The following is a 25,242-nucleotide window of genomic DNA, read 5'->3' on the forward strand; positions in this document are numbered from 1 at the left end:
CCTCGCTCACGCTCTATCTGACTTCAGGTGTTCAGGTGTTGGACGGAGGCAGCAGCGCCCCCTCTCGTCTGATGAGCAGTTCTTCATCATCACAGCCTCCTCCTCAGAACTCCAGGTGAGGCCCCGCCCACTGCCTTATATGGTCAATGTAGGCATTACCTCATAAACTCAGGTAACTCCCTCTGTTAGCTAACCATTAGCATCGGTTTTTCACACGTGTTACGATGTATGTGAATATTAACACGTGTGACGTGTTCAGTCAGTATCCGTGTCCCTGGACGGCTGGATGCAGCGAGCTAAGCCCCTCCCACCCGCCATGCAACGCTCTCCACGGACCAATCGGCAGCGAGAGTCTTATGCAGCATGCCAATCACGGCCGAGTGGGTGGTGCCGGCTGGCCATCTGGCCCCACCCATTCCTTCTGAGGAGGGATGTGATTGGTGGGATGGGTGACTGTTTACCACTGGTTAATACTGATACTTATCAGTAGTGTGTAGTGTGTGAGTACTTGTACTCGTGGCTCAAAAGCACAGAACCGTGTAAAACCTGTTGTTTTTAATGTACAGGGGATTGAGTACATATCTAGTGACCCCTGGTGGCAGATTATATGTACTACAGGTTTATACAGGTTGCTGATGCTATGAATAAGCATTGGTTGCTAATTGCAGCTACTTAGCATTATGCTAATGGTTTGCCATGGCTCCTCCTGGTGGCTACTAATACGTTCATGCTCATTGTTAATAATAAAATATAAAACATTATTAATATGATTAATTAATTAAAGTCTGTTGTTTTACAAACCATTGACGACTGATGGCCTCTTACATCTGTGGCTAAATATCCGCTGGTCCTTCATCTATTGATTATTTAAACTGGTGGCTACGAGTTTCCACGTGTGGCCACTTGTAACGTTTGTAATTATCTTTACAATTCAGTGACGACTATAAAAAATGTTTACCCGTGTTTAACGATGCAAAACCACAGGTGGTTATATTTGGTTACTTATACCTGAGTGATAATAGCATTTAGCGGCCACGAGTGGTTCATTATTTCATGTAAATACTCAGTTATTAAATGCACAAGATGATCATGTAAAAAGTTCTTCAGTGTATCATGTTTTGACGACAGGTTTGATGTGACACTCTCTGTACTGTTGTTGATGTTATGGCGCCTCCTGGTGTTGTCCTGAGGGATGTTGTCTTTATTTAAACGTGGACGTGTGTACAGTGTCTGAACAAGTGAAGACATTCCATCAATGTGTTTTTGCAACAAAACCAGTTTTGTCGTTCATTTGTTTCTCGTTTGTCGTTGTTGTTTCTCGACTTTTCCTTATTTCTGAAAATCAGAAATAAATTAATAAACAGATCTAGAACAAGTGCTTTGGATTCAAATCTACAATTTACTGACTGAACGTCTTGTTGTTTGTTGATGTTTACATGTGTGAGACACTGTGAACCTGCTCTGTGTCAATAAAGGTTTAAATGACTGGAAGATTTTATTTTCACTGGAATATACATTTATCATATTATTTCAATATTCAATTCAAATAAAAGTCAAATTCAGACTTTCCTCCAAACGTTTATCTTTTTAAGTTAAAATGAAAAAGCATCTTTTGAAATATTGTTCTTTTTGTATCATTGATTTCTGTATTTCTACGACAACGATGTTACGACCTGTTTAAATAAAAGATTAAACTTCCGTGTATAAGAACGATGGAATTCATGATCTCATACATTTTTCAGAAATTAGATCCAGTTCGTCTGTGAAGTTTGAAAAGAAAACTTTATTTGTGTCCATTAAACAGTCAAATATAATATTCACATTCTGTGCGGTGTTCCTCTATAGTTGAGACATTTATTTTGAAAAGGCAGACGTCTTATTTTGAAATATAATCGGAAATGCACTCTCTGACCCGGATGTAGTTGCTGTGTATCGTGTGTAAACTTCCTGAGAGGATGAAGTGAGTCCACGAGCTGTTTCTGGATTAAAGGCTCAAATTAACACAAGGTAAAGTTTTCTGTCACTTTACTTTTTATTTCGCTTTTTGTTTTAATGTTTAAAATAACTCTTCACCTCCGGTTTCTACCGGAAGTCTATGGAATCGAATGCTAACGTGTTAGCATGTCACTTAGCATGAAACGCACCGTCTCCTCCAGGTCGTTTGAGTGATGAGAGCGTTTCTGTGGCTGATTTGAAATGAGGGTTGTTCTCATTCATTCTTCTTCCAACATTTTCTCATGCTGCTCAGCTCTAACTCTGTCTGAGCTGCTGCGAGACAAAGAGTCACTTTCAATAACTCAGCCTTCATGTTCCCAACTTCACCGAAGATCGAGTCTGCAGAAGAGAAATCACTTCTAGAAAAGAAAGGCTTCAACAAAGACAGAGAGGACAGAAGAAAGAGAAGACAGAAGAAAGAGAAGACAGAAGAAAGAGAAGACAGAAGAAAGAGAAGACATAAGAAAGAGAAGACAGAAGACAGGGAAGACAGAGAGGACAGAGAAGACAGAAGAAAGAGAAGAAGGAGAGGACAGAAGAAAGAGAAGAAGGAGAAGACAGAAGAAAGAGAAGACAGAAGAAAGAAGACATAAGAAAGAGAAGACAGAAGAAAGAGAGGACAGAAGAAAGAGAAGACAGAGAAGAGGAGTGTTTGTGATGAGAAGTGATGAAGCTGAACCTTTAATAAATTCAAGTCAACAACAATAAATACTAAATACACTAAAAAAATAAATTAGACTATACATTATAGAAATAAAATATATACTATGAAGTTTTCACTGAGCCAGTTACTGTAAAGATAGAGTATATAGATTAAATGAATATTACTACTCCAATAGTAAAATGGTAATAGTACACATTTATTTGAGTATTTGTATTTGTATTGATCATTGAAAGTGATCGATGATCTTCATCATCAGCTGTGATTGATCAGTTGTTTCTGTTCTCAGGTGGAAGCAGCAGCAGGAAGTGATGGCTCATATCACCATCAACCAGTACCTGCAGCAGGTGACCTCTGACCTCACCCACCTCTGACATCACTGACCTCTGACCTCACCCACCTCTGACATCACTGACCTCTGTGTGGTCATTTCTCTGCAGGTTTACGAGGCCATCGATAACCACGAGGGTTCGTTCTGTGCCGAGCTGCTCTCCTTCAAACATCCTCATGTCGCCAACCCGCGGCTCCAGGTGAGGCCCTGCCCACTCAGGTCCACACTCACTGTTGCCAGGATACCGCCTCACGTGTGTGTGTGTGTGTGTGTGTGTGTGTGTGTGTGTGTGTGTGTTCCAGCTGGCCAGTCCAGAAGACAAGTGTCAGCAGGTGTTGGAGCCGCCGTACGACGAGATGGTCGCAGCTCACCTCAGGTTCATCACTGAATTATGTTTGATGTTTGACTTTGATTGACATGTGGGAGGGGCAATTCAAGTGCAGCTGGGGAGAAATCCTCATTTCTGATTGGCTGAAGAGCTGTTAGTGAGCACAGTGTGTTTCAGGTGCACGTACGCTGTGGCCAATCATGACTTTGTTGAAGCCTACAAGTTCCAGACGCTCGTCGTTCAATATCCTTCATGATGAACTCACACACACACAGACACACACACACACAGACACACACACACACACACACACACACACACATACTGATCTTTCTCCATCAGTCGATCAGCAGCCAATAATCGATCAGTCCTGCTCCTTGACCAATCACGTCCTTCCTGAGAGCCTTCCAGTCGCACAAAGAAGAGAACTGGTGAGTTGAAGCTGAGATGAACACGTTGACAGTGAACACATCCTCATTGCTGTGTGTTGTGTCTTCAGGGCTCTGCCTGTGATGTTCGCTGTCACTCTGGATCTCAGGATTTTCGCCAACAACGTAAGAAAGTGACGTGTTTAAAATCTAACATTAGATCAAATGAATGAAAAGAAGAAAACATTTCAAATCTTTTTCTTTTTTTAAATTTCAACACTTTTCTCTGATAATTAAAGAAGAAGAGTTCCTTCATAGATCGAACATTTTATTACACAAATAAATGTGTGTGTGTGTGTGTGTCTGTGTGTGTATGTGTGTGTGTGTGTGTTCGTTCAGGCCGAGCAGCAGCTGCAGAAGAAGGGTAAAGGTCAACCTGGTGAGATGTTGGAGAAAGCAGCAGAACAGCTGATGAGCTGCTTCAGAGTGTGTGCCAGCGACAAGTCAGTACACACACACACACACACACAGACAGACACACAGACAGACACACAGACAGACACACAGACAGACACAGACAGACACACACAGACACACACACCTATGATTGTGTTGTCGTCTTCCTCTCGTAGTCGTGCAGGTATCGAGGACTCTAAAAAGTGGGGGATGATGTTCCTGAGTAACCAGCTGTTTAAGATCTACTTCAAGGTGAGACCTCGGCAGAAGTGACGGACGGTTGGTCGTTGATTGAAGCTGATGATCGATGGTTGTGTTGCAGATCAATAAGTTGCACCTGTGCAAACCTCTGATCCGAGCCATCGACAGCTCCAACCTGAAGAACGACTACAGTCCTGCTCAGAAGGTCACGTACAAATACTACGTGGGCCGCAAGGCCATGTTCGACAGTGACTTCAAACCAGGTGACGCTCCAACAAAGTACTGGAACTACTGACTCTGTAGTACTACTGTAGTAGTACTGTAGTAGTACTGTAGTAGTACTGTAGTAGTACTGTAGTAGTACTGTAGTAGTGGGGGACACCACATGTGACATGTTATTATTATTTATTATTATGTGGATGTAAAGTGAATGAAAGTGTCTCTGTGTGTAAAGCGGAGGAGTTTCTGTCGTTCGCCTTCCACCACTGTCATCGATCCAGTCAGAAGAACAAGAGGATGATTCTCATCTACCTGCTGCCCGTCAAGATGCTGCTGGTCACTACGGCAACGCACCACTGTCACAGCACCGTGTACACCTGGTTACATCCAGATTACACCTGGTTACATCCAGATTACACCTGGTTACATCCAGATTACACCTGGTTACATCCAGATTACACCTGGTTACATCCAGATTAGATCTGTTTAATCCAGATTACACCTGGTTACATCCAGATTACACCTGGTTACATCCAGATTAGATCTGTTTAATCCAGATTACACCTGGTTACATCCAGATTACACCTGGTTACGTCCAGATTAGATCTGTTTAATCCAGATTACACCTGGTTACATCCAGATTACACCTGGTTACATCCAGATTAGATCTGTTTAATCCAGATTACACCTGGTTACATCCAGATTAGATCTGTTTAATCCAGATTACACCTGGTTACATCCAGATTAGATCTGCTTTAGATTATATATTAAAACCAATTTATACCTGTTAATGTGTTCACACTGGTTTGGATCCAGATTAAATCCAGTTGAACGTGTTCACACTGGTTTGGATCCAGATTAAATCCAGCGGAACGTGTTCACACTGGTTCGGATCCAGATTAAATCCAGCTGAACGTGTTCACACTGGTTCGGATCCAGATTAAATCCAGCTGAACGTGTTCACACTGGTTCGGATCCAGATTAAATCCAGTTGAACGTGTTCACACTGGTTCGGATCCAGATTAAATCCAGCGGAACGTGTTCACACTGGTTCGGATCCAGATTAAATCCAGCTGAACGTGTTCACACTGGTTCGGATCCAGATTAAATCCAGCTGAACGTGTTCACTCTGGTTCGGATCCAGATTAAATCCAGCTGAACGTGTTCACTCTGGTTCGGATCCAGATTAAATCCAGCGGAATGTGTTCACACTGGTTTGGATCCAGATTAAATCCAGCTGAACGTGTTCACACTGGTTTGGATCCAGATTAAATCCAGCTGAACGTGTTCACACTGGTTCGGATCCAGATTAAATCCAGTTGAACGTGTTCACACTGGTTCGGATCCAGATTAAATCCAGCGGAACGTGTTCACACTGGTTCGGATCCAGATTAAATCCAGCTGAACGTGTTCACACTGGTTTGGATCCAGATTAAATCCAGCTGAACGTGTTCACACTGGTTCGGATCCAGATTAAATCCAGTTGAACGTGTTCACACTGGTTTGGATCCAGATTAAATCCAGCTGAACGTGTTCACACTGGTTCGGATCCAGATTAAATCCAGTTGAACGTGTTCACACTGGTTTGGATCCAGATTAAATCCAGCGGAACGTGTTCACACTGGTTCGGATCCAGATTAAATCCAGCTGAACGTGTTCACACTGGTTCGGATCTCAGTCTGACGCAGGTTCTCTGGTGTTTCAGGGTCACATGCCGACTCATCAGCTCCTCAGGAAATACGACCTGATGCAGTTTGTGGACGTCACTAAAGCTGTGAGGTGAGCGGAGGTTTGTGGTGACACAGGAAGTGACATCATGGTGTCAGGTGATCAGTCATGTGACCTGTGTGTTTGTTAGCGAGGGGAACCTGCTGCTGCTGAACGAAGCTTTGTCCAAACACGAGACGTTCTTCATCCGCTGCGGAATCTTCCTCATCCTGGAGAAGCTGAAGATCATCACCTACAGGAACCTCTTCAAGAAAGTGTGAGTTGACTCTGACCCCTGACCCTGGACTCCATTTTCTTATTTCTCATTTGATCCCATGTTTCCGGCCCCGCCTTCTTTCTGGCCCTGTATCGTGACATTGACCTCTGACCTCCGTGTGCAGGTATCTGCTGCTGCGGACTCACCAGCTTCCTCTGGACGCCTTCCTGGTGGCGCTGAGGATGATGCAGGTGGAGGACGTGGACATCGACGAGGTGCAGTGTCTCCTGGCGAACCTCATCTACATGGTGAGGACACACACGGTCACATGATCTCGCAGCTCCGCAGTCAGAGGGAATCCCCGACAGGAAGTGGACGAACATTAAATCTTGTTCTTGTTTCCTGTTTCCTGTCAGGGTCACATCAAAGGTTACATTTCCCATCAGCACCAGAAGCTCGTGGTCAGTAAACAGAATCCATTCCCGCCTCTCTCCTCCGTCTCCTAGACGACGTTACCCACAACCCCCTCTGACTGTGACGCTCCACTAACTCACCTTTTTTATTTTGTACTGTAAAAAGATGTTGAATAAAACAGATGCTGGTTTGTAGAGTGTGAATCTGATTGACTGACACAAACACTTCAGTTCTTAAACCAACTTTTTATTATCTCGACTTTTCTACTTTACACGTTAAATAAACCGAAACTGAACGAAACTTAAATTTAGTGTTCGATCAAAGAAAAAATAGATTTTCATGAACTCAAACCGTTTTTTATTGGTTTGTATTTTGTCATCAATAATAATTCATTGTGTTTAATAATTTTTAGACTCACGTCTTGACAGGAAGTTGAAGTTCCTGCTTCACATTAAACATGTTTCAATTCAAAGTCGGTTTTATTTATTCAATGTTTTTGAACTATTTCATATTTTCACCTGGAATGGTCTCTTATATTTCTTCAATTGCACTAAGGTAAAGGCAGGGAGACTTTTATTGTGAAGCAGCGACAGGAAGCACAATGTATTTTGATCTTTAAAAACATGACACTTGACACACCTGCTGTTACCACCAGTGACCACCAGGTGTCACCAGACATCGTAGGGTTCGTAAAAACATTTGAAGCGATTCTGAAAGCTGAGAGTTTCAAAGATGGCGGCAGTTTAGGCGAGCTGTTAGCGAGCCTCGGGATATTGGTTGACTTGTGGCATCATTCGATCCTCGGCCGCCTTCAGTCTCGGTCTGATCCAGGTCAGGTATCGGGAAAGTTTGGTGAACACGAGGCCGTCGCTGCCTGCGGGTGAGATCAGCAGCCCGGTCAGAAACGCCGTCCCCTGAGCCAAGGTGGTGACGGGCGATCCCGGCAACAGTCCATTGCACCGCCTGCTGCCGACCTCCATCCTCAAACCGCCGTCTAATCCCGAAGGCGTCTGTTCAGTATTCTCACTGCTGCTGTTTTTATGCTTGGCTCCGATTGGCGCCCCCTGGTGTCCACCTCGACCGTTGGTATTCTGGCTGCCATTTTGGTTCATTACAGGTCCGGCCGCTGGGCCGCGGGCCTCGTGTTGACCCTCCTCCTGAACGGTCTGCCTCCTCATGCAGAACATTTTGTTGCTGAGCGGATGTGAGACGCTCAACTCGCCGCGACACTCGTCCAGCGTCATGTAGACCAGCTCCTGGTTCTGTCTGCCGCCCCGTCTCCCGGCTACCCCCGTCCTCCCAGAATGCATTAGGATGTTTTCGCTGAAATCCTTGGTGGGCAGGCAGAGGTGGAGGAGGGAGGGGCCAAAGTGCAGGGGTTTGGCCAGCTCGAGGAGGGCGAGGTCGTTGTCATGGTGATCTAATCGGAAACGGTTGTGGATGTGCAGAGCCCGGACGGGGAGGAACATCCTGTTCTCGCCTAGGAGACGAGGGACGAGAAGTCAAAATAAAATACCTCATTGGGCTTTTATTGTGAAGACAGAGCTGCCCCTTCACAATAAAAGTCCCAAATGAAGGTGATATTTCCTGACTTTATTGAAAAGAGATGGCCAAAAGTATGCGGACAGTTGACATGATTCGTCCATGTTGTGTTTATGTTACATATTGTAAATATTACTGGATTATGAACAAGTGATTCAAAGAACTTTATTGATATAGTTGTTTTTCAAATATATTTTGTTATTTATATTTGTACTGTTTACTGCGATGTGTTTTAGAGTGACACTGTCCACTTACTTTCGGCCGCATGACTTAATTCTCTGATGCAGTTTTCTAGTGATTGTTAAAGTTTCACACCAACGACCACGAAGAACGTGGACGTATGACGGGCGGATCCCGAGTCCAGCAGGAGGCAGCGGGCCGAGGTCAGGATGGTGTGCCGCCCTAGCACCACGCCCCCACACATCTCCTCCCCCCAACTGTTCAGCAGCCACGCCTAGAGACGAAAACGTAGAGCAGGAGCCCGACTGTTACAGGTACACACACAATTACAGATACACACACACACACAAAGTGCGTTCGACTGTGTACCTCACTGCGATTGGCCGAGGGGATCTTACCTGCCAGGGACAGTTTCCATGGCAACATGTTGACGTGGTCACAGGGTCAGGAAGTCGCCCGCAGGGAAACTCCCCTGAGGAAACAGAGGCGTGGTTATGTCACCAGTTTGGCCAGGTTAATGTGTGTGTGTGTGAGGGGCGGACCTTCAGGCACACAGCTGTGTCTGTCCGTCTGGAGTTTGAATCCCGTCATGCAGGAGCAGATGTAGGATTTGCGGGACGCTGTGCACAGCTGGTCACACGTGGTCGGACCTCCAATCGGACACTTGGCGATTTCTGTTGAACGTAAACGTTTCAGTGACGTGAGGAAGGTGGTGCACAGTGTTGCCATGGATACGACCGATGAGAAGTCTATTCATGACTAAGTGGAGGCGGGGTTACTCTAACTGTGGGTGTGGTCTGACCTGGTGCGCCGACTTGAGGAGCGGTGGGCGGTTGTAGTCCTCCGGCTCCCAGCCCACAGGTTGGTCCAGAGTAGGGGGCGGGGCAGGAGCACAGGAACGCGCCCACTCGGTCGGTGCAGTTTCCTCCGTGGAGGCAGGGGTTGGACTCGCACTGATCTCCGTCTGTCAATCAAAATAATATCATTCATAACAATTCACATTTCAATAAAATAAAAAGAATCACAGAGTAATTACCATAATGTTTGATATTCAGTCATAATATTTATTTATAATTATTTGATTAATTTTATTTTCATCATTCAATCAGATGTAAATAAATAAAATCAAGTGTAAGTTTATTGATCATTACATCATTTTATTTATTATAAAATTACAGTTTTATATTGACATGATATTTATTTATTCAGAAAAGAATGAAGTCAAGTTTTCTTCATGTAGCGTCGACACTAAAAATAAACCTCACCGTAATAAACTGTCCAGAATGAGATCTGTGAAGAATCAGAGTTAAAGAACCTGTTTCAGGTTATGAAATTCTCCCGGTGCTTTAGTATCTTTAAAAATGATCAGTGATATTCGTAGTAACCGACCGTCTTCTCAGTGTCTTCGAAATATTCTCGTGCCTCCTCGTAGTTGCACAGCTCCTCAAAACACTCCCTCTCCAGGTTCCCCTGCAGAAACTCCTCCAGCAGGAACATGTTGGCTCGTCTGGTTCTCAGGAGAACGTCGTGTGCCTGCGGAGCTCGGAGGAAAACTGTCAACGCACACACACATTTACACAGTTACACAGTTTATTTCTATATTTCTGCTCCGTTACTCCAACAAGATAAAAACAAATCAGACCTTCAGGAGTCAGTCGACACATTTCACAATATAATTCATACTTTTTATTTGAGCTCATTGATAATTATTGAACTTACACTTTCATTTAAATGACTCATTACAACCACTGTCCATCATCATCTTATTGATTATCATGACTCAGATTTGATGTCACATCATTAAAATCATTTCCTGTCATATGATCAAATCTTATTAATAATGACGGAGTTCATCCTGATGATTTCAAAAGTCTGAGTTTGTTTTCTTTACGTGACATTCAGTCACTTCTGTAACCATGACGACACATTAACACAATCAGAAAGCAGCACTGACATTAATGAAATCATAATCCACAAGTTCTATAAAGAAATATCAGTCGTTTGATTTGACGGTTTCAGACGCGATAGTCTGTCGACAGATGATCGTCACTTCAGCTCAGTGAAATATTCAAAGTTCGTTAACGTCAACAGGTCGGAGGTCAGAGATTGGAGGTCGTACCTTTTCCTTGGATGAGAACCTGAAGGAAGCAGACGAGGAAACAAAGAGCGAGAACAGACGCTCGACAACAAACCGCCATGATGCTGACGGCCGCCATGACACTGATCTCACTGCACACAGAGACACACACAGGGACACAGACACACACACAGGGACACACACACACACACACACACACACAGGGACACAGACAGGGACACAGACACACACACAGGGACACAGACACACACACAAAGACACACACACAGAGTCACACAGCAGAAAGAACTTGGTGCTACGTTTGCTTTAAAGTAAAAATTGTGACGTCTTCGTACGTTTTTGAATTGAACTGAATATAAAACAGTTTTCAGTGGTTTTGCAGAAACGTTGTTTGAGTCAAAGACAGAAACATCAGTTGAAACCGTCTCTGGACTCCGACCTGTTCTTCCTCTCTCGTCCTCAAATCACACAAAACAAGCAGCAGCTTCGACCTCTGAACCTTCATTTGTTTGAAGTCGACAGATTTCATCAGCGCGTTTAATCATTTCAGAAGAAGTTTCATCATCTGGATCCAAAGACGACCGAACGACGGGAATAAACACGGAGGCGGAGCTGAGGGATTCTTTTTATTCAGGTCCCACTGAAGCAGAATCCACCAGAAGATTCTGAAACATCTGTAGAATTCCATATTGAACGTTGAGTTTCTGGTGAATTTAAATTCCCTGATTGAAAAAGAATAATTCACCCACCAGCGTGTTCTGACCCGTTCCCAGCTTCTGTCAGGATCTGTACTCACACTGTTTGTCTGGATATTGATCCAGAAGTTTTAACTTTAAAAACAACTGAAGCTTCTTTCATTGATTACCAGAATAGTTGCCAATCAATTTCCTGTTGATCAGCTCATCAATAACACAGGAAGGAACCTGAACCTCACACTCAGTTATAAAATTCATTCATTTAAAGAGAAATGTAAAAACTCCAAAACTACCTTCAAGGAATTCAGCAATAACCAAAAAAAGGAAATCGTTTTTATGAAACTCAATTTTTGTTCAGAGAATTTAATGAAGAAATACAAGAGTTGTTAAAAGTACGAATGTCAGATACATTTCAAATCAAACAGAAACTTCATGTTGGAATTTTCTTTATTTGCTTCTAAAAAACACATGAATTCTTATTTTCACTTATTTCTGCTCCGAACTTCTCAGACACATTTTGTCAATAATACAAATCAGAAATTGTTCAATCAAACTCGCTCAGATCGTTAAAGTTCAGACGTTTTGCTTTTATACCACAACTGATCACAGATGCTGTCACATGACTGCTAGATATGGAAACTGTTTGCTAACACGTCAGACACATGTACTTTTTAGAGTGACGTGAAAATATGCCATATGAGCTACTACACTTTGTTCTGCTGCCCCCAGGTGGCCACAAAAATGAGTCAACGCAGCTTTAAGATTTTTCGGTAAATGATCAAATGTTTTTCAAAGTTTCTTGGGACTCTAACGTGACTGTTGAGACGTCTCGAACGTTAAATGGTCGACGGTACAAAGAGATGCTGATCTCTGCTCAGTGGCGTTCACTGAAGATTTTAGATGAAGAAGGAGAAATCCGTTGATCGAGGATCGTCTTACAGAAACAGCCTCTTGATGGCGCCGTGGTGCCTCTTCACTCTGCTGCCACTCTGCTCTTCAGGCACCAGCTTCTGGATGCCCTCACGGATCCAGCGGATGTACTTGGACACCTGCGTGTAGACGCCGTATTTCCCTTTGCGTGCGCAGCCTTCACCCCAGCTCACAATGCCGGTGACAAAGACTGTGTCGCGGTAGCGGGTGACGTGCGGTCCGCCACTGTCACCTTGACAGGAGTCTTTGGGTGTTGAGTGGTAGCCGGCACAGAACATGCGGGCGGAGATACGGAATTGGGTTGATTCGATGCAGGTGAGCCGATCCACGAAGGGTAATGAGAGGCGCTGCAAGATGGTGGACGCCAGCCGACCTTCGCCAAGGCGTCCAAAACCACTGACCACGCCGTCAGGCTGCCGCATCAGGACCTGCCACAGGAGCATGTTATTGTGCTTAGGTCAGGAACACAATGGTTCATTTTTGCTAACCAGTAGTTCGAGGTCGCCTTAAATTCACCACACAGACATGAGTCCAAACATGAATCTCATATTTCGGTGTTTTAAAGGTTCACCTTCTCAGCGAAGTCTTGCTCTGGTAAACAGGCCGGCAGGATGAACCTGGAGAACTTGATGGGTTTGGTTAATTTGATGAGAGCAATGTCGTTGTGGTACGTGTCTGGTTTGTACTTAAAGTGGGTGATTATAGTTTCCACATAGTGCGTAGCTTCGTTACCATCATCCACCAACGTGTCAAACTCACCTGAAAGTACACAGATAATATGTCAATGTGTGATATGATGATCAGAACATCTGGACTGTGATCCATGTGACAGTGGCTGGTTGGCCACACCTACCAAGCTTGATGTAGATGTAGCGTGATTGGTTCATGCAGTGGGCAGCAGTCAGGATGATGTACTCGTTGAGAATCGTCCCTCCGCAGAACCCGACGTCGTCCTCGTTCAGGAGAAGAGCCTGCAAAGACCAGATTGGACCAATAACAGCAGATATCAACACAGACTTTACAACTAGACTTTAGTGGACAACCATGGATTCCAAGGACTCGACTTAGAGACTATAACGGACACTCACGTTTCTCATTAATGGACAGAACCGGATCAGTCACTGTCATAGTTTTCTATCATCTCATCTACATCTAAGTTGTTCCTTGTACTGTATATGAGGACATATCACCATTCCAAAAAGAGCTCTACCTGCCACGGACATTCTCCTGGTGGACAGTCCTCTCCGCCGACGATACGGGTCATACGTGCCATTTCAGCATTGATCAGTTCCTCATAAACTGCGTTTTCTGGCATAGTTTGGAGGGTGCTGTTTCCAAAAGAAGACGAGTCTAACTTCTGCTGGACCGAGTTGGTGTTCAGGTCGGTTGTGTTCCACCCAGTCGAGTTCTCCGCTGTTACGTTCTGTCGCACGTACCTGAAGACAGTCCGGGTGTCTGCGCTGATGACGCTGCCACACTTGAAAGTCTCTGCAGTAATTCATAAGAAATCTGGAGCTCAGGATTTGTTCGCTAAAAATTCTATTGATTGATGGTTGCATCGATTCTGAAAGTTGCGTAATGCTAATTAGATTATGATAGTTCACGTCTACAAGTGGGAATTTTTGTCTTGACAATCGTGCTACAGCTAACTGTCGAGGATGTGGTGACCAACCCTCCTATTACTTTGCGTTAAAAGTTCTGCTTGATTGGAAATATTCTCTATCAGCAAGATTCAAACTGTACCACATGAGAACAATGAAACACCGTCTGGACTTGAGACTCTTACGGTTGGAGTGGCAGGATTTATCGTCTGATGCCAGGAAGTATCCGTCAGCACAGGAGCACTGAACGTTTCCTCTGACCACGTTGCAGAAATGTTCGCAGCCGCCATTTTTGGACTCGCAGAGTTCAGGAATCACTGCGAAGATGAAGAACACGGTCAAGACCTGATTCCGTCGCACATCTCACATCTCCGCTACGAGACGAGGCCATCAATGTTTACCATTCTGGAAAAGTTCATATCTAATACATGGAGTGACAGAAGTCGTGTACTTGTGCAACCCAGAGAGTCGCAGCACCTGAACACCTCTCCGACTGTCGCATCCTGGAATAATCGGTAGGTAGATGCCTGGATCATTTATAACACTACTTCCTCTCTCAATTGAAAAGTCACAGAGACAGACATTTCCAGTTTCCCTCAGGACCATTAACCCGAACCCTTTGCAGGAAGAGTGTTTCTGTGTCACGTGTCATTGCTTTAGTCCGACTGTCCCAGGGGACGGTTTCTTTACCGATCTCACAGTTGAAGCCCTGGTACCCGACCTGACAGAAGCAGGTGTAACTGCCGACTCCGTCTTTGCAATGTCCTCCATGAGCACAGGGCAATGACCCACATGCGTCGCCATCTGCAGGACGACGATTGACTTGTATGAGATACAACACGATTAACAAAACAAATTTTATATGCACAAAATCACATCTAGTGGCGAAATATGGTACTGCATGCTCTAACTATACCATCGATCAGACAATAGCCAAACGCATCACTTCAAGTATTCCAAAACATTTTTAAATTAGCTCCTTTAATTGTTGATTTTAACGACACACAACAATCCTTACCTTTGTATATGGCCCAGAATTCATTCTGAGAAGGAAAAGAAGGCAAATGAAATAAAACAACATCAAATAAAAGATGATTTCGATCTGAAACTCGAATCTGGACAAAAAATACATCAAGCTTAGCACACTAGCCTGTTTTAAACTGTTTGATGTGCTAAGCTAACTTTAGTAAACCAAGCTAACGGACTGGGTTAGTGGTAGCAGGAGGTTGATACCGTTTTCTCTGTGTCTTCAAAGATTTCTCGCGCCTCCTCCCAGCTGCAGTGCTCCTCCGCACACTCTCTCTCCATGTTGCCTTGTTTCAGCTCCTCAAGAAAGCTGTTGGCTCGTCTCCATCGGGTCAGAACCTGATTGGCCGCCTTGTTGTCCAGGAAGACTGGAGGGGGAAGAGAATCGTGGCGTTCATTTGGTCTAAAATCCTACATGGTGAAACCAAATCATCTGGATCGCCCCCTGGTGGCTCCTCCTCCATGTTAGCAGACGGGACAAAGTAGACGTTAAATAAATGGTTTCTGTCATTTCAGGTCGTTCTTATCTCACTGATGTTTGTTCAAGTGTTTCTGATCCGTTTGGTTTGAATTAGTTTCAGATAGAAAAACAGGACGTCAGCTGACAGCTGAGACTGACTTCTGATTGGTCGGGAGCGTGTATGGGCGGGACTTTGATCACTACTTTGACTCGGACTCCCAGATGGCAGCTTTTGTATAAGAGATATTTTGACTTCATTTCTGGATTGTGGGAGGAAGTGGAGACGTGTCCTCCATCTTTATTTACGTTATGTTGTTGAGTTGCCTTGTGGGTAATGTAGGCTGCGGAATAAAAAGATGACGTCGATGCTTCAGAAACAAATCATCACCAAGAAATTCACCTGTTTTCTTTTGATCAATCAACTGATTGTAACTTTTCTGATTTCTGTTTTTACGCAGACGTTCCCGAACCAGGGTTTCGTTTTCTCTTTGTTGGGCCTGATTGTAAACAGATGATTTTAGCGTCAATTGAAATAAAGACGTGGACATTTTATTCTAACGTTTTCACAAAACAACAATTTGATTAAAAGAGAAAATAAAAGTCACCGGACGAACGATGGTGAGATTAAGACATGAACGGACCAATCAGAGGGCAGCGAATGGTTTGTCCAATGAGACGTGAGAATGGTTGAGGGAGAGAGCTGTCAATCATCATCATGTGTCAGCTGTCATGTTGACATCATACTAAACACACAAAACAGGGTGGGGTCAGATGTCACCTGCCACACACCAATCAACACCCCCACCCCCCCCCCAAACACTGTCTCTCTCTCTCTCTCTCTCTCTCTCTCTCTCTTTATTTATATGTCTTTAACTTCTCGTCTGTCGTTTCTAGAAGTTTGGATTTTCGTACCGTGAGCGGCAGCCAGGTGGAGCAGCAGGAGCCCCAGGGTCAGCCGGTAAAACCACGACATGGCTCCAGAGGAAGGTGGTGATGACGAGCTGGAAAAACCTCAGTGTGCCGAGTGGAGGTAAAAGAGCCTGAATGTGGAGAGAGGGAGGGAGGGAGAGAGGAGGAGGGAGAGAGGAGGAGGGAGAGAGGAGGAGGGAGAGAGGCTGTTGACCTATATGGAGAGAGAGGGAGGGAGGACGTCCTGATCGGAGGGGGCGGGGTTTACCTGAAAGTTTGTTTAGTTTTCATTTCCTGTTCACATCACAAAATGACACAAATGTCCTAACTACTCTTGGATCGCCCCCTGGTGGCTGGCTGCAGTACAGATCATGAACCTCTTCCATGTTAGCAGTTGGAACATGAACCAAACAAAATAATAAGTAGAATAAATGTTTGTAGATGTTTCTGTCGTTTCAACTCGTTCTCATCAAACTGATGTTTGTTCAAGTGTTTCTCATCAGTTTGGTTTGAATCCGTTATTTGATGATAGACAAAGTTCAGTAGTTCATTTTGACACACGAAACATTTTTATGAACATTTTTAATTTACACATTATAAAACAAACCTTTTCTTCTTCTGTGGTGGTCTAATGGCAGTGACTGACCATCAGCTCCCCCTGCTGTTCATTAAGTTAATTACATTTGAAATGAGATGAAGTGAATTTTTTTTCATTAATTACTATTTATTTAATTTGAAAATGAATTTTCTTGTTGACACTGTAAAAATAAAATCTGTAGGATCAGCGTTACATTGATAACAAGCTTTATTCATTTTGTTTTCACAGTCGTCATTCAGACGGAACCTCAACATCACGATCAGATAAAGAATTACAACAGATCTTCTTCTCGGGAACCACTTTCTGTTTACACCGGCTTCTCAGCGGCTGTCATGGTGGTGGGCGGAGCTTTTATGGCGTGCTCCACCCAGTCCACAAAGTTGGCCATGTTGGCGTATACCCCATAATACCCAGGCTGTGAACAGCCCCGCCCCCAACCCACCACACCCGTCAGGAAGTGGGTGGAGCTGTACTCCGTGATCAGCGGGCTGCCGTCGTCTCCACGGCAACTCTCCTGCCCGCCCTCCAGGTACCCGGCACACAGCATGTTGCTGGTGAAGTTTATCCCGGCTCTGGAGGAGCACAGCGAGTTCTGGATGATGGGGACGGTCATCTTGCGGAGGTTTGGGGAGACCGGAGCACCGGGCGGGGCACCGGCGGACTCAGCGTTGCCCCCGCTGGTTCTCTTGCCCCAGCCCAACACCGTGTGGTATCGGCTCAGCAGCAGCTCCCGCTCTGCCAGGTCTTTGGTGGGAAGGCACACGGGGATGACGTGGCCGTTCAAGGTGACGGTCCGGTGTAAACGAAGCAGAGCGACATCACTGTCGCCGGTCGCCACGTCGTAACTTGGATGGATAATTGCCATGGCAACAGGAACCCTTTCCTCTGTGCCTTCTTCTACATCCAGGTTGTTTTCTCCTGGAGACGCAGAGGAAACCGTCATAAAAACACGTCACTAGGTCTTCGAACTTTAGACTTTTTAAAACTTGACTTTACAACTCGTTTCTCAGTTTTGAGATTTATCCATGAACAAACTCAAACATAGATAGATAGATTACTTTATTCATCCCCGGAGGGAAATTCAGTCGTAACATAGATTATTTACCTGCCACCACAACAAAGTGTTGCGGGTTGTTGCCATGGATACAGTGGGCCGCAGTGACGACCCAGTCTGGGCGAATCAGAACTCCTCCACAGTGACTGGTCTGGTTCAACTGAACCAGAACCTGAGTGATAGAAACGGATTCATTGATCAGTACGATGTCTGTTGATCAGGTTCAAGTAAAGAAATGATGTTCTGTAGAGGATGAACCCTCGGGTTCTTTCCTCTAGCGCCACCCTCAGGACAAACTTTGCATGTTTAGCGCCACTACTGTTAAAGCAGATGAAACATCAGTTTGTTCATGGCTGTTATGAACAGGGTAGCCTCCAGGTGGCGCTGGTCTCATAGGGTTTACCTGCCAGGGACACTTTCCTCTGGAACAGTGGTTGGCTCCCACCAGTCGGGTCTGAATCACGATGCTCTGGTTCAGGCCCGTTTCCTGTGGAGCCAGCTGACCGCAGGGAAACTCCACTGTGAGAGACACAACACGACATCGTCCACATGACCAACGTGACGTCTGAGCCACAACTTGTTTTTCTAGATGAGCATTTAGCTGCTTGTGTTTCCAGTGAAGTCAGTGATGCTTCGCTCGTTAATTAGCTGCAGGTTGAACTCATCTGTAAGATACGAAACATCTTCGTGTTTTTATTCAGACCTTGAGCTACACACTGTCGTCCATCGTCGGCCAGTTTGTATCCGTCAGCGCAGGAACATTTACGTCTTTGTCCGGAGCCGTCGCAGAAATGTTGACAGTGTCCATTCAGGTAAAGACACTTTAATGAGTCTTCAAACACTGAAGGAAAAAAAATCTGATCAACAACTTTTCTTTTCTTTCTAAAGCTTTTTGGGCTCAGAAACGTTGGTCGAATATAAAACAACTGATTTGTCAAAAATGAAAAGTCTTAAGAATTCAAAGGTTTTTATTTAATTTACATTTGGTTTAATTTTAATTTACATTTGGTCCTTTGGATGAGGAGTTCATATTTAAACATGATGTCAGATTAACCTTCCAGATGAAATAAAAGCTGCGTCCAGGTAACGTGACCTTTAAATGATTTTATACACTTGAGTATTGTTTTTTAAAAGTCGTATTTTCACCTGTCTGACAGTATCGTCCTTCAAATCCCTCAGGACACTGACAGTCATAGCTGGTTCCCACGTAAACACATGTTCCGTTGTTCTCACACGGGTTCTCCAGACACGGGTCACGACCTCACAAACAGAACCACAGTCACTCCCATAAAATGATTTTTCATGGTTCCTTCAATTTATACATGATCAAAGCATAAAGAAAACCAATGTCAGTGACATGACGGTGAAAATATAGACGACATATTATAAAAACTAAAAACACTGACGATGACATTACAGAGAAAATAAGAAACAGAGAATGAGGATCAATGCAAGTCCAGATACTGACCATCAGTACTAATCAGTACTTATCAGTACTTCTCAGTACCTGACTCATCACAGTCAATACACTGGTTTATTCTATAGATCATGTGACCAGGTTAGAGATACTCACGGTCGTACGTCAGCCAGAACTGTCTCTATAGAAACACAACAACAGTGATCAGGACAATACTACTATCTAATCTCTCTCTCTCTCTCTCTCTATATATATATATATATATATACTGTACATACTGTATATATAGAGATACATACATGTATCAATTTATAAATATCAAGATATATATAGACAGAGATATGTATTTCAAAGATTATATAAAGGCAATCAGTGACTGTATATATATATAGTAATCAGTATATTTAAATGGAATCTGTGTGTGTGTGTATATAAATCTAATCTGTATATAGACTGACCGTCTTGTGGTCGTCTTCGAACACCTCTCGAGCTTCTTCGTAGTCACAGGTTTCTTCGATACACTCTCTCTCCAGGTTTCCTTGCTTTAGCTCCTCCAGGAAGCCGCTGTTTGCTCGACGGCTCCTCGGCAGCAGCGTGTTCGCTTCACGTTTCTCCACAAACACTCAGAGAGAAACCAACAGTCATGTTCTACAGTGAAGTCTGCGAGGAATCATATCTTTATTTTGTATTTTCTGGACAAATGAAGACGTGGTTTCTGGAAATAATTCTAATATAAATGGAGACGTCTCAGTTGCCATAGTTACCAAGAGACTGATTTGAGCTCACTTTATGTTTGGAAATTAAGTTTTATCTGGAAAAAGATTTTAAAGAGTTTAATCATCACATGTCTTTAGTATGTCTGCGTCTCCATGTGTATGTTTAATCATCACATGTCTTTAGTATGTCTGTGTCTCCATGTGTATGTTTAATCATCACATGTCTTTAGTATGTTCTGCTCACGCAGAAGTAAAGGTGGTGGCTCCAGGTGCAACAGGAAGTGAAGGTGTGCGTTTTACCTGCAGCAGCAGCGATGCTGAGCAGCAGCGTCCAGACGATGCAGCAGCTCCTCATGATGACCGGTCCTCACTGAGACACTCAAACCTGCTGTTTCCTGTGAGGGGCCCAACTGTGCCGCCCACTGGCCCCTGACCCCGAGTCCACAGTTAGAAACCCACAATCTAATCAGGTCAGTAAACAACCGGCCTCATCCTCTCTCCACCTTCTATTGATTTTTAGAATAAAATGAAAAAAGATTCATTCACATTGAAACATCAACTTTAAATTCATTCATTTAATTTCATTCTGAACATCAACAGAATAAAAACAATTAAAACCTGATCAATGAAAAAAATCAGTTTATTACGAAATTAAGTTTTTAAATCATCAGAGTTTCATCAAGTTTTATCCTGAAAGTTCAACAGTTCATGAAACACTGTACTCACACACACACACACACACACTCTCTCTCTCTCTCTCACTCACACACACACTCTCTCTCTCTCTCTCACTCACACACACACGTTTCATGTTTCAGTGATGATTTCATTCTTAGTGAACATTAAACTAAATTTGATGCGTCTTTAGATTTTATTCATTTTGTTTCAACTGATTCTCTAAAATGTAAAGATGACGAATAACTTGTTTAAAACCCAGAATAAGTCAACGGATTGAAAAGCATCAAATCTGTGAGTCAAAAACAATCATGTGATGGAAGCAGCTTCAGGAGGTCAGGGGCCCTCAGAGGTTCCTCCTCAGGCCCTCAGAGGTTCCTCCTCAGGCCCTCAGTGGTTCCTCCTCAGGCCCTCAGTGGTTCCTCCTCAGGCCCTCAGTGGTTCCTCCTCAGGCCCTCAGAGGTTCCTCCTCAGGCCCTGTGGCCCCTCAGCTCGTCAGGTCGAGCAGCGAAGCCTCTGTGACGTCCCTCGGTTCTGTCGCTGTTCGGTTGTGAATCCACTCCAGGTAGTTGGACACCCGTGTGTAGATGCCATAGTAACCTGGTCGGGCGCAGCCCTTCCCCCAGCTGACGATCCCCAGTAGGAACGTTGTCTTCTTGTACTGCGTCACCAGGGGCCCGCCGCTGTCGCCTTTACATGAGTCCTGCTGACCCTCGGTGTATCCAGCGCAGAACATGTTTTGTGTGAGGACCACGCCGCTCACCTCCACGCACTGCTGCGTCCGGATCCGTGGCACTTTCAGGCGCCGCAGGATGTGCGAGGTAGGCCCCATCTCACCCCTCCGTCCCCAGCCGCTCACAGTGTGCAGGCTGATGGCCCAGAGGTCACGCTCGGCCAGCGGGCGCGTGGGCAGGCAGGCCGGGACGGCATATGGTGTGTAGATGATGGGCGATTCCAGGCGAAGCAGGGCGATGTCGTTGTCAGCCGTCTCCATGACGTATTTCTCGTGCATGATGATCTCGACCACCTGGATGAACTGTTCCGTGTTCTCAGCCACCTCTGTGTTGTGTTCGCCTGTCAGACAAAGAGCAGGGTCAACAAACCAAATCCCTCCTGAAGTGTGTTGAGACAATAGAACATCCACGTGTTTCTTTATCGAGGGATTCGTACCTACAACCACCTTTAGGAACCGGACGTCGATGTTGTCCATACAGTGAGAGGCTGTGAGGATCCACGTGGGTTTGTAGATCACTCCTCCACAGAAACCTTTGGAGTTGTACATCAGCAAAACCTGCAAAACATACGCTCCATTTTAATTTGACTCAGAACAAACATTTGACATGAAACCATGAAATCAAACCTTTCTGTTTCTTGTGGGCCTTTATATATTTATCCAAAGAACACACATTTCTTATCTTTGGAGTTTTTACTCTAGAATCTGTCCAAGGTTAAAGTAACTTGAGGACCCTGCTCTGGTTTATCTGCAGTGAAACATGAGCAGTGAATGTGGAGCGTACCTGCCAGGGACATTCACCTTTGGGACACTCTGTCCCTCCAACGATTCGAGATCGAGGGTCCAGCGGCTTTTTGTTTTCGCCCTGAAGGACGGGAACCATGCCGCACGCTAGTGACCCTGAATCAAGAGAAAGTGTCATATTCTCAGGTTGAACAAATATGACACACATTTGTCTTCAAACTTTATCAGGAAACAGTTTTTAAATTTGAATATGAAAGTGTTTTCTGCTGTGGCGTCCCACAGGGATCAGTACTTAAACCACTTATGTTGGTTTTGTAAATCTGGTGAAGTTTAGGAAACATGTTTTTTTTTCACTCTTTCTTGACAAACAAGACAGAGAGTGTGTGAGACGTCTGATAGACGTTCAGATTAAAGCATGTCTTTGTCTTTTTGTGTATTAACATGAATCCTCTTTGGATCCTGAAGCTTGTTTTTACGAGTTATTATTACGTGAATGACGCAAATGCACCTTTTGCTATGCAGCTCCGCCCATCGACATCCAGGAAGTAATCATCTGCACAAGAGCAGTTTAATCTTCGTCCTTCCTCGTCATCATCACAGAAATGTTCACAGCCTCCGTTCTCCAGCAGGCAGGTGTTGGAGAAGGCCAGGGTCTCTTAAATATTTATTTAATCGTCATTCACCACAAAACATGAATATAAATTAAAGTTAATATAAATACTGAAAATAAAATATTCCAATAATGTAACGATAGATTTAGTGCCAGGGTTTTGAGCAGTGTCTGAGTTTGTCACAAAATTATCTGAGTCATCTGCATAGAAGAGAAGCAACTGATTAAAAAGTCGACTAACAGAAACATATAACTAGAAAATAAAACAGGATCCATAACTGAGCCCTGCGGCACTCCACAACTCCACAACTCCACAGCTCCACAGCTCCACATATTCATGTTCACAGAAAATTGTGACATTTTCACATTGAGTTTTTTTTTTATCCTTCGCTGTTTTGGTTTAATAAGTTAAAAAAAATGGAAACCACAACACTCAACTCTGGTTGGTCCATCAAATCGTATTGATCAGTAATCAGCTCAAAGAGGTTTTGTAATTTTCTCACCGAGTTCACAGTTGAGTCCGCTGAATTGTGGTAAACAGAAGCAGGCGTAGGATGAACCCAGTCCAGAGCAGCTGCCACCGTTCAGACACGGGTCGGACTTACAGCTGTCAGGGACTAAACAACACAACAAGGTCAAAACCATTGTTTAACGTCAGTCTGAAGTTGAACTCATCAGTCATCGGATTAGGAACCTAGATCTACCTCTTGTACTTTGTCATGAACCTTTAACCTTTATTCGTACAGATTTTTAAAGTGCAGGTTTGTCGAGATGGTCGCTCAGGACAGAGTTGGAACTAGCATTAGCCTCGTTTAGCTGCTAGCTTGACGCTGACTTTATTCTAAAATGAAAGTGAGTGGGATTAAATGAGCGAGTACTTACTGTTGTACTTCTTCCAAAACTCGTCCTGAAGAAACAAAAAGACATAGATGTCAATTTTATAAATTGTCGTCAATCGGTGTGGAGTGTTTCTACTGAAGTTCATGTTTGTGCGGGTCGCACCGTGGTCTCCGTGTGTTCGAACACCTCCCGCGCCTCCTCGTACGAACATTTTTCCTCCAGACACTCTCGCTTCAGATCTCCCATCTGCAGCTCCTCGAACCAGCCCGAGTTAAACCTGCGAGTTCGCACCAGGACGCCATGCGCTCGATCTGGATCCAGAAAAACTAACAGACAAAAAGTCAAGAGTTGTGACGATGCATCTGTGGTGATCGACTGATTCTTTCTCCAGCGCCACCATGAGGTTGACGTAAAATTTGGTAACAACATTTGTGCTTCCTAGAGGTTGAATCCTAACGACTTTGATTGTATTGATTGTATTAATATGCTGATGTTAAGGGGGGTTGGGTTATTTCTAACAAATACTCATTGTGTGAATGTCCAAGTTTTAGTTTCGTCCAGGAAAAGCGTTGAATGGAAACACCTATTCTTCGTCCCCAGAGGATCATGTACAATGATCATTTTGACCCAGATCATAGCTTTTATTTCTTTATGATCAAATATATATCTATAATATCTGAAAATTAACGACAATCTCATCAATCTTTGGACTCATTAAGCTAATATGCAAAAATTAGATAGCCACCAATCAGAACATGTTAGCATGCTAATGCTAGCATAGCAAATGCGACCTCATCGAGTTGCTGCAGCGATGTTATTCGTGTTATCGTGTTGAATGAAGGTGCAGAGGGTTTGCTCACCTGACGCCGCCCGGCAGCCGCTGAAGCTGACGATCAGGGTGAAGACGACGCTCAGCTTCATCGCTGGTGTCGTCAGAAAGTTGGTGCTTGTTGTTTCTCTGTCGACCCACAGGTGCAAAGTCTGATCCCCCCCCCCCACAGTCCCTGCAGCCGCCCACATGTTGGGAACATCCTGTGTGACACAATGACGCTGATCAGTAATCATCTTCAGTCCAGAGCAGAACTACAAGTCGGAGAAATCCGACTAATCATCTCGTTCAAATGTTTGTGTATGAACCTTTGTTATGTAACAAAGCAACAGGGCGAGTGTTGCCGTGGCCTCTTGGCGTCTTCTACATGGGGGGGGTACTGCTCCGTATGGTTCATGGTGTTGCATGGCACTACTGCTGCAGCACATCAGCTCGTACAGTAGAGATGGTACTTATTACTGCATTCACATCTTCTAGCAGAGTTTCTGAAGGTTCTTCCTCACTTAGTCTTGATCGGTCACAGGGTTCCATCTTAGTTTTGATCTTTAATCTCAGGTCATCCTTCTTTGTGTTCTACCTGGTTCTACTGGGACTTGGTACCGAGTTCCAAGTGAGATGATATCTCCCCTCTGACCGGTCGTCCTCCTCGCAGTCCTTGTTACATCAACATTGGCGCTAACGGCTGTTT

At 44.3% G+C, this 25,242-nt stretch overlaps 6 protein-coding genes across 7 annotated transcripts in view; 2 read left to right on the plus strand and 4 right to left on the minus strand.

Annotated features, from left to right (window-relative positions):
* Positions 1-1,376, plus strand: part of tbx19 (T-box transcription factor 19) — a 6,638-nt gene extending 5,262 nt beyond the window's left edge. The window contains exons 7-8 of one of the 2 annotated variants that reach the window (XR_011240410.1): positions 28-172; positions 260-396. Coding sequence is in view for 1 of the 2 variants with exons in the window: in XM_069521325.1 (XP_069377426.1) it covers positions 28-115; positions 260-425 (254 nt within the window). In the remaining variant the exon portion in view is untranslated. Of the gene's footprint in view, positions 1-27; positions 173-259 lie in introns of both variants that reach the window. The other variant, XM_069521325.1, reaches the window with a different exon arrangement.
* A 499-nt stretch (positions 1,377-1,875) lies between these two features.
* Positions 1,876-7,091, plus strand: pcid2 (PCI domain containing 2). The gene is made up of 15 exons (XM_069521026.1): positions 1,876-2,007; positions 2,946-3,003; positions 3,097-3,186; positions 3,290-3,363; positions 3,493-3,558; positions 3,705-3,746; positions 3,815-3,869; positions 4,083-4,186; positions 4,316-4,391; positions 4,462-4,603; positions 4,795-4,895; positions 6,265-6,338; positions 6,418-6,543; positions 6,668-6,791; positions 6,900-7,091. The coding sequence occupies exons 2-15, from the start codon at positions 2,968-2,970 to the stop codon at positions 6,987-6,989; spliced, it is 1,200 nt and encodes a 399-aa protein (XP_069377127.1). The 5' UTR covers positions 1,876-2,007; positions 2,946-2,967; the 3' UTR covers positions 6,990-7,091.
* Positions 7,092-7,127: 36 nt separating this feature from the next.
* Positions 7,128-10,880, minus strand: prozb (protein Z, vitamin K-dependent plasma glycoprotein b). Its single transcript, XM_069521024.1, has 8 exons — positions 10,739-10,880; positions 10,009-10,172; positions 9,885-9,909; positions 9,422-9,583; positions 9,162-9,293; positions 9,018-9,091; positions 8,755-8,893; positions 7,128-8,377 (listed from the first exon to the last, which is right to left on the minus strand). The coding sequence occupies exons 1-8, from the start codon at positions 10,833-10,835 to the stop codon at positions 7,653-7,655; spliced, it is 1,518 nt and encodes a 505-aa protein (XP_069377125.1). The 5' UTR covers positions 10,836-10,880; the 3' UTR covers positions 7,128-7,652.
* A 961-nt stretch (positions 10,881-11,841) lies between these two features.
* Positions 11,842-16,529, minus strand: f10 (coagulation factor X). Its single transcript, XM_020111108.2, has 9 exons — positions 16,342-16,529; positions 15,177-15,337; positions 14,962-14,986; positions 14,634-14,747; positions 14,129-14,260; positions 13,553-13,830; positions 13,196-13,313; positions 12,914-13,101; positions 11,842-12,770 (listed from the first exon to the last, which is right to left on the minus strand). Exons 1-9 carry the CDS (start codon positions 16,400-16,402, stop codon positions 12,348-12,350), a joined length of 1,500 nt encoding a protein of 499 aa, XP_019966667.1. The 5' UTR covers positions 16,403-16,529; the 3' UTR covers positions 11,842-12,347.
* A 596-nt stretch (positions 16,530-17,125) lies between these two features.
* On the minus strand, positions 17,126-20,538 carry f7i (coagulation factor VIIi). The gene is made up of 8 exons (XM_020111107.2): positions 20,424-20,538; positions 19,866-20,029; positions 19,564-19,588; positions 19,137-19,250; positions 18,694-18,831; positions 18,394-18,509; positions 18,042-18,162; positions 17,126-17,854 (listed from the first exon to the last, which is right to left on the minus strand). The coding sequence occupies exons 1-8, from the start codon at positions 20,476-20,478 to the stop codon at positions 17,244-17,246; spliced, it is 1,344 nt and encodes a 447-aa protein (XP_019966666.2). The 5' UTR covers positions 20,479-20,538; the 3' UTR covers positions 17,126-17,243.
* Positions 20,539-20,678: 140 nt separating this feature from the next.
* Positions 20,679-24,730, minus strand: f7 (coagulation factor VII). Its single transcript, XM_020113155.2, has 8 exons — positions 24,586-24,730; positions 23,888-24,051; positions 23,768-23,792; positions 23,389-23,502; positions 22,784-22,930; positions 22,316-22,431; positions 21,969-22,089; positions 20,679-21,872 (listed from the first exon to the last, which is right to left on the minus strand). Exons 1-8 carry the CDS (start codon positions 24,644-24,646, stop codon positions 21,286-21,288), a joined length of 1,335 nt encoding a protein of 444 aa, XP_019968714.2. The 5' UTR covers positions 24,647-24,730; the 3' UTR covers positions 20,679-21,285.
* Positions 24,731-25,242: the final 512 nt, after the last annotated feature.

This window comes from Paralichthys olivaceus, chromosome 24 (genome assembly GCF_024713975.1).
Source record: "Paralichthys olivaceus isolate ysfri-2021 chromosome 24, ASM2471397v2, whole genome shotgun sequence".
In the NCBI taxonomy this organism is placed as follows: Eukaryota; Metazoa; Chordata; class Actinopteri; order Pleuronectiformes; family Paralichthyidae; genus Paralichthys; species Paralichthys olivaceus.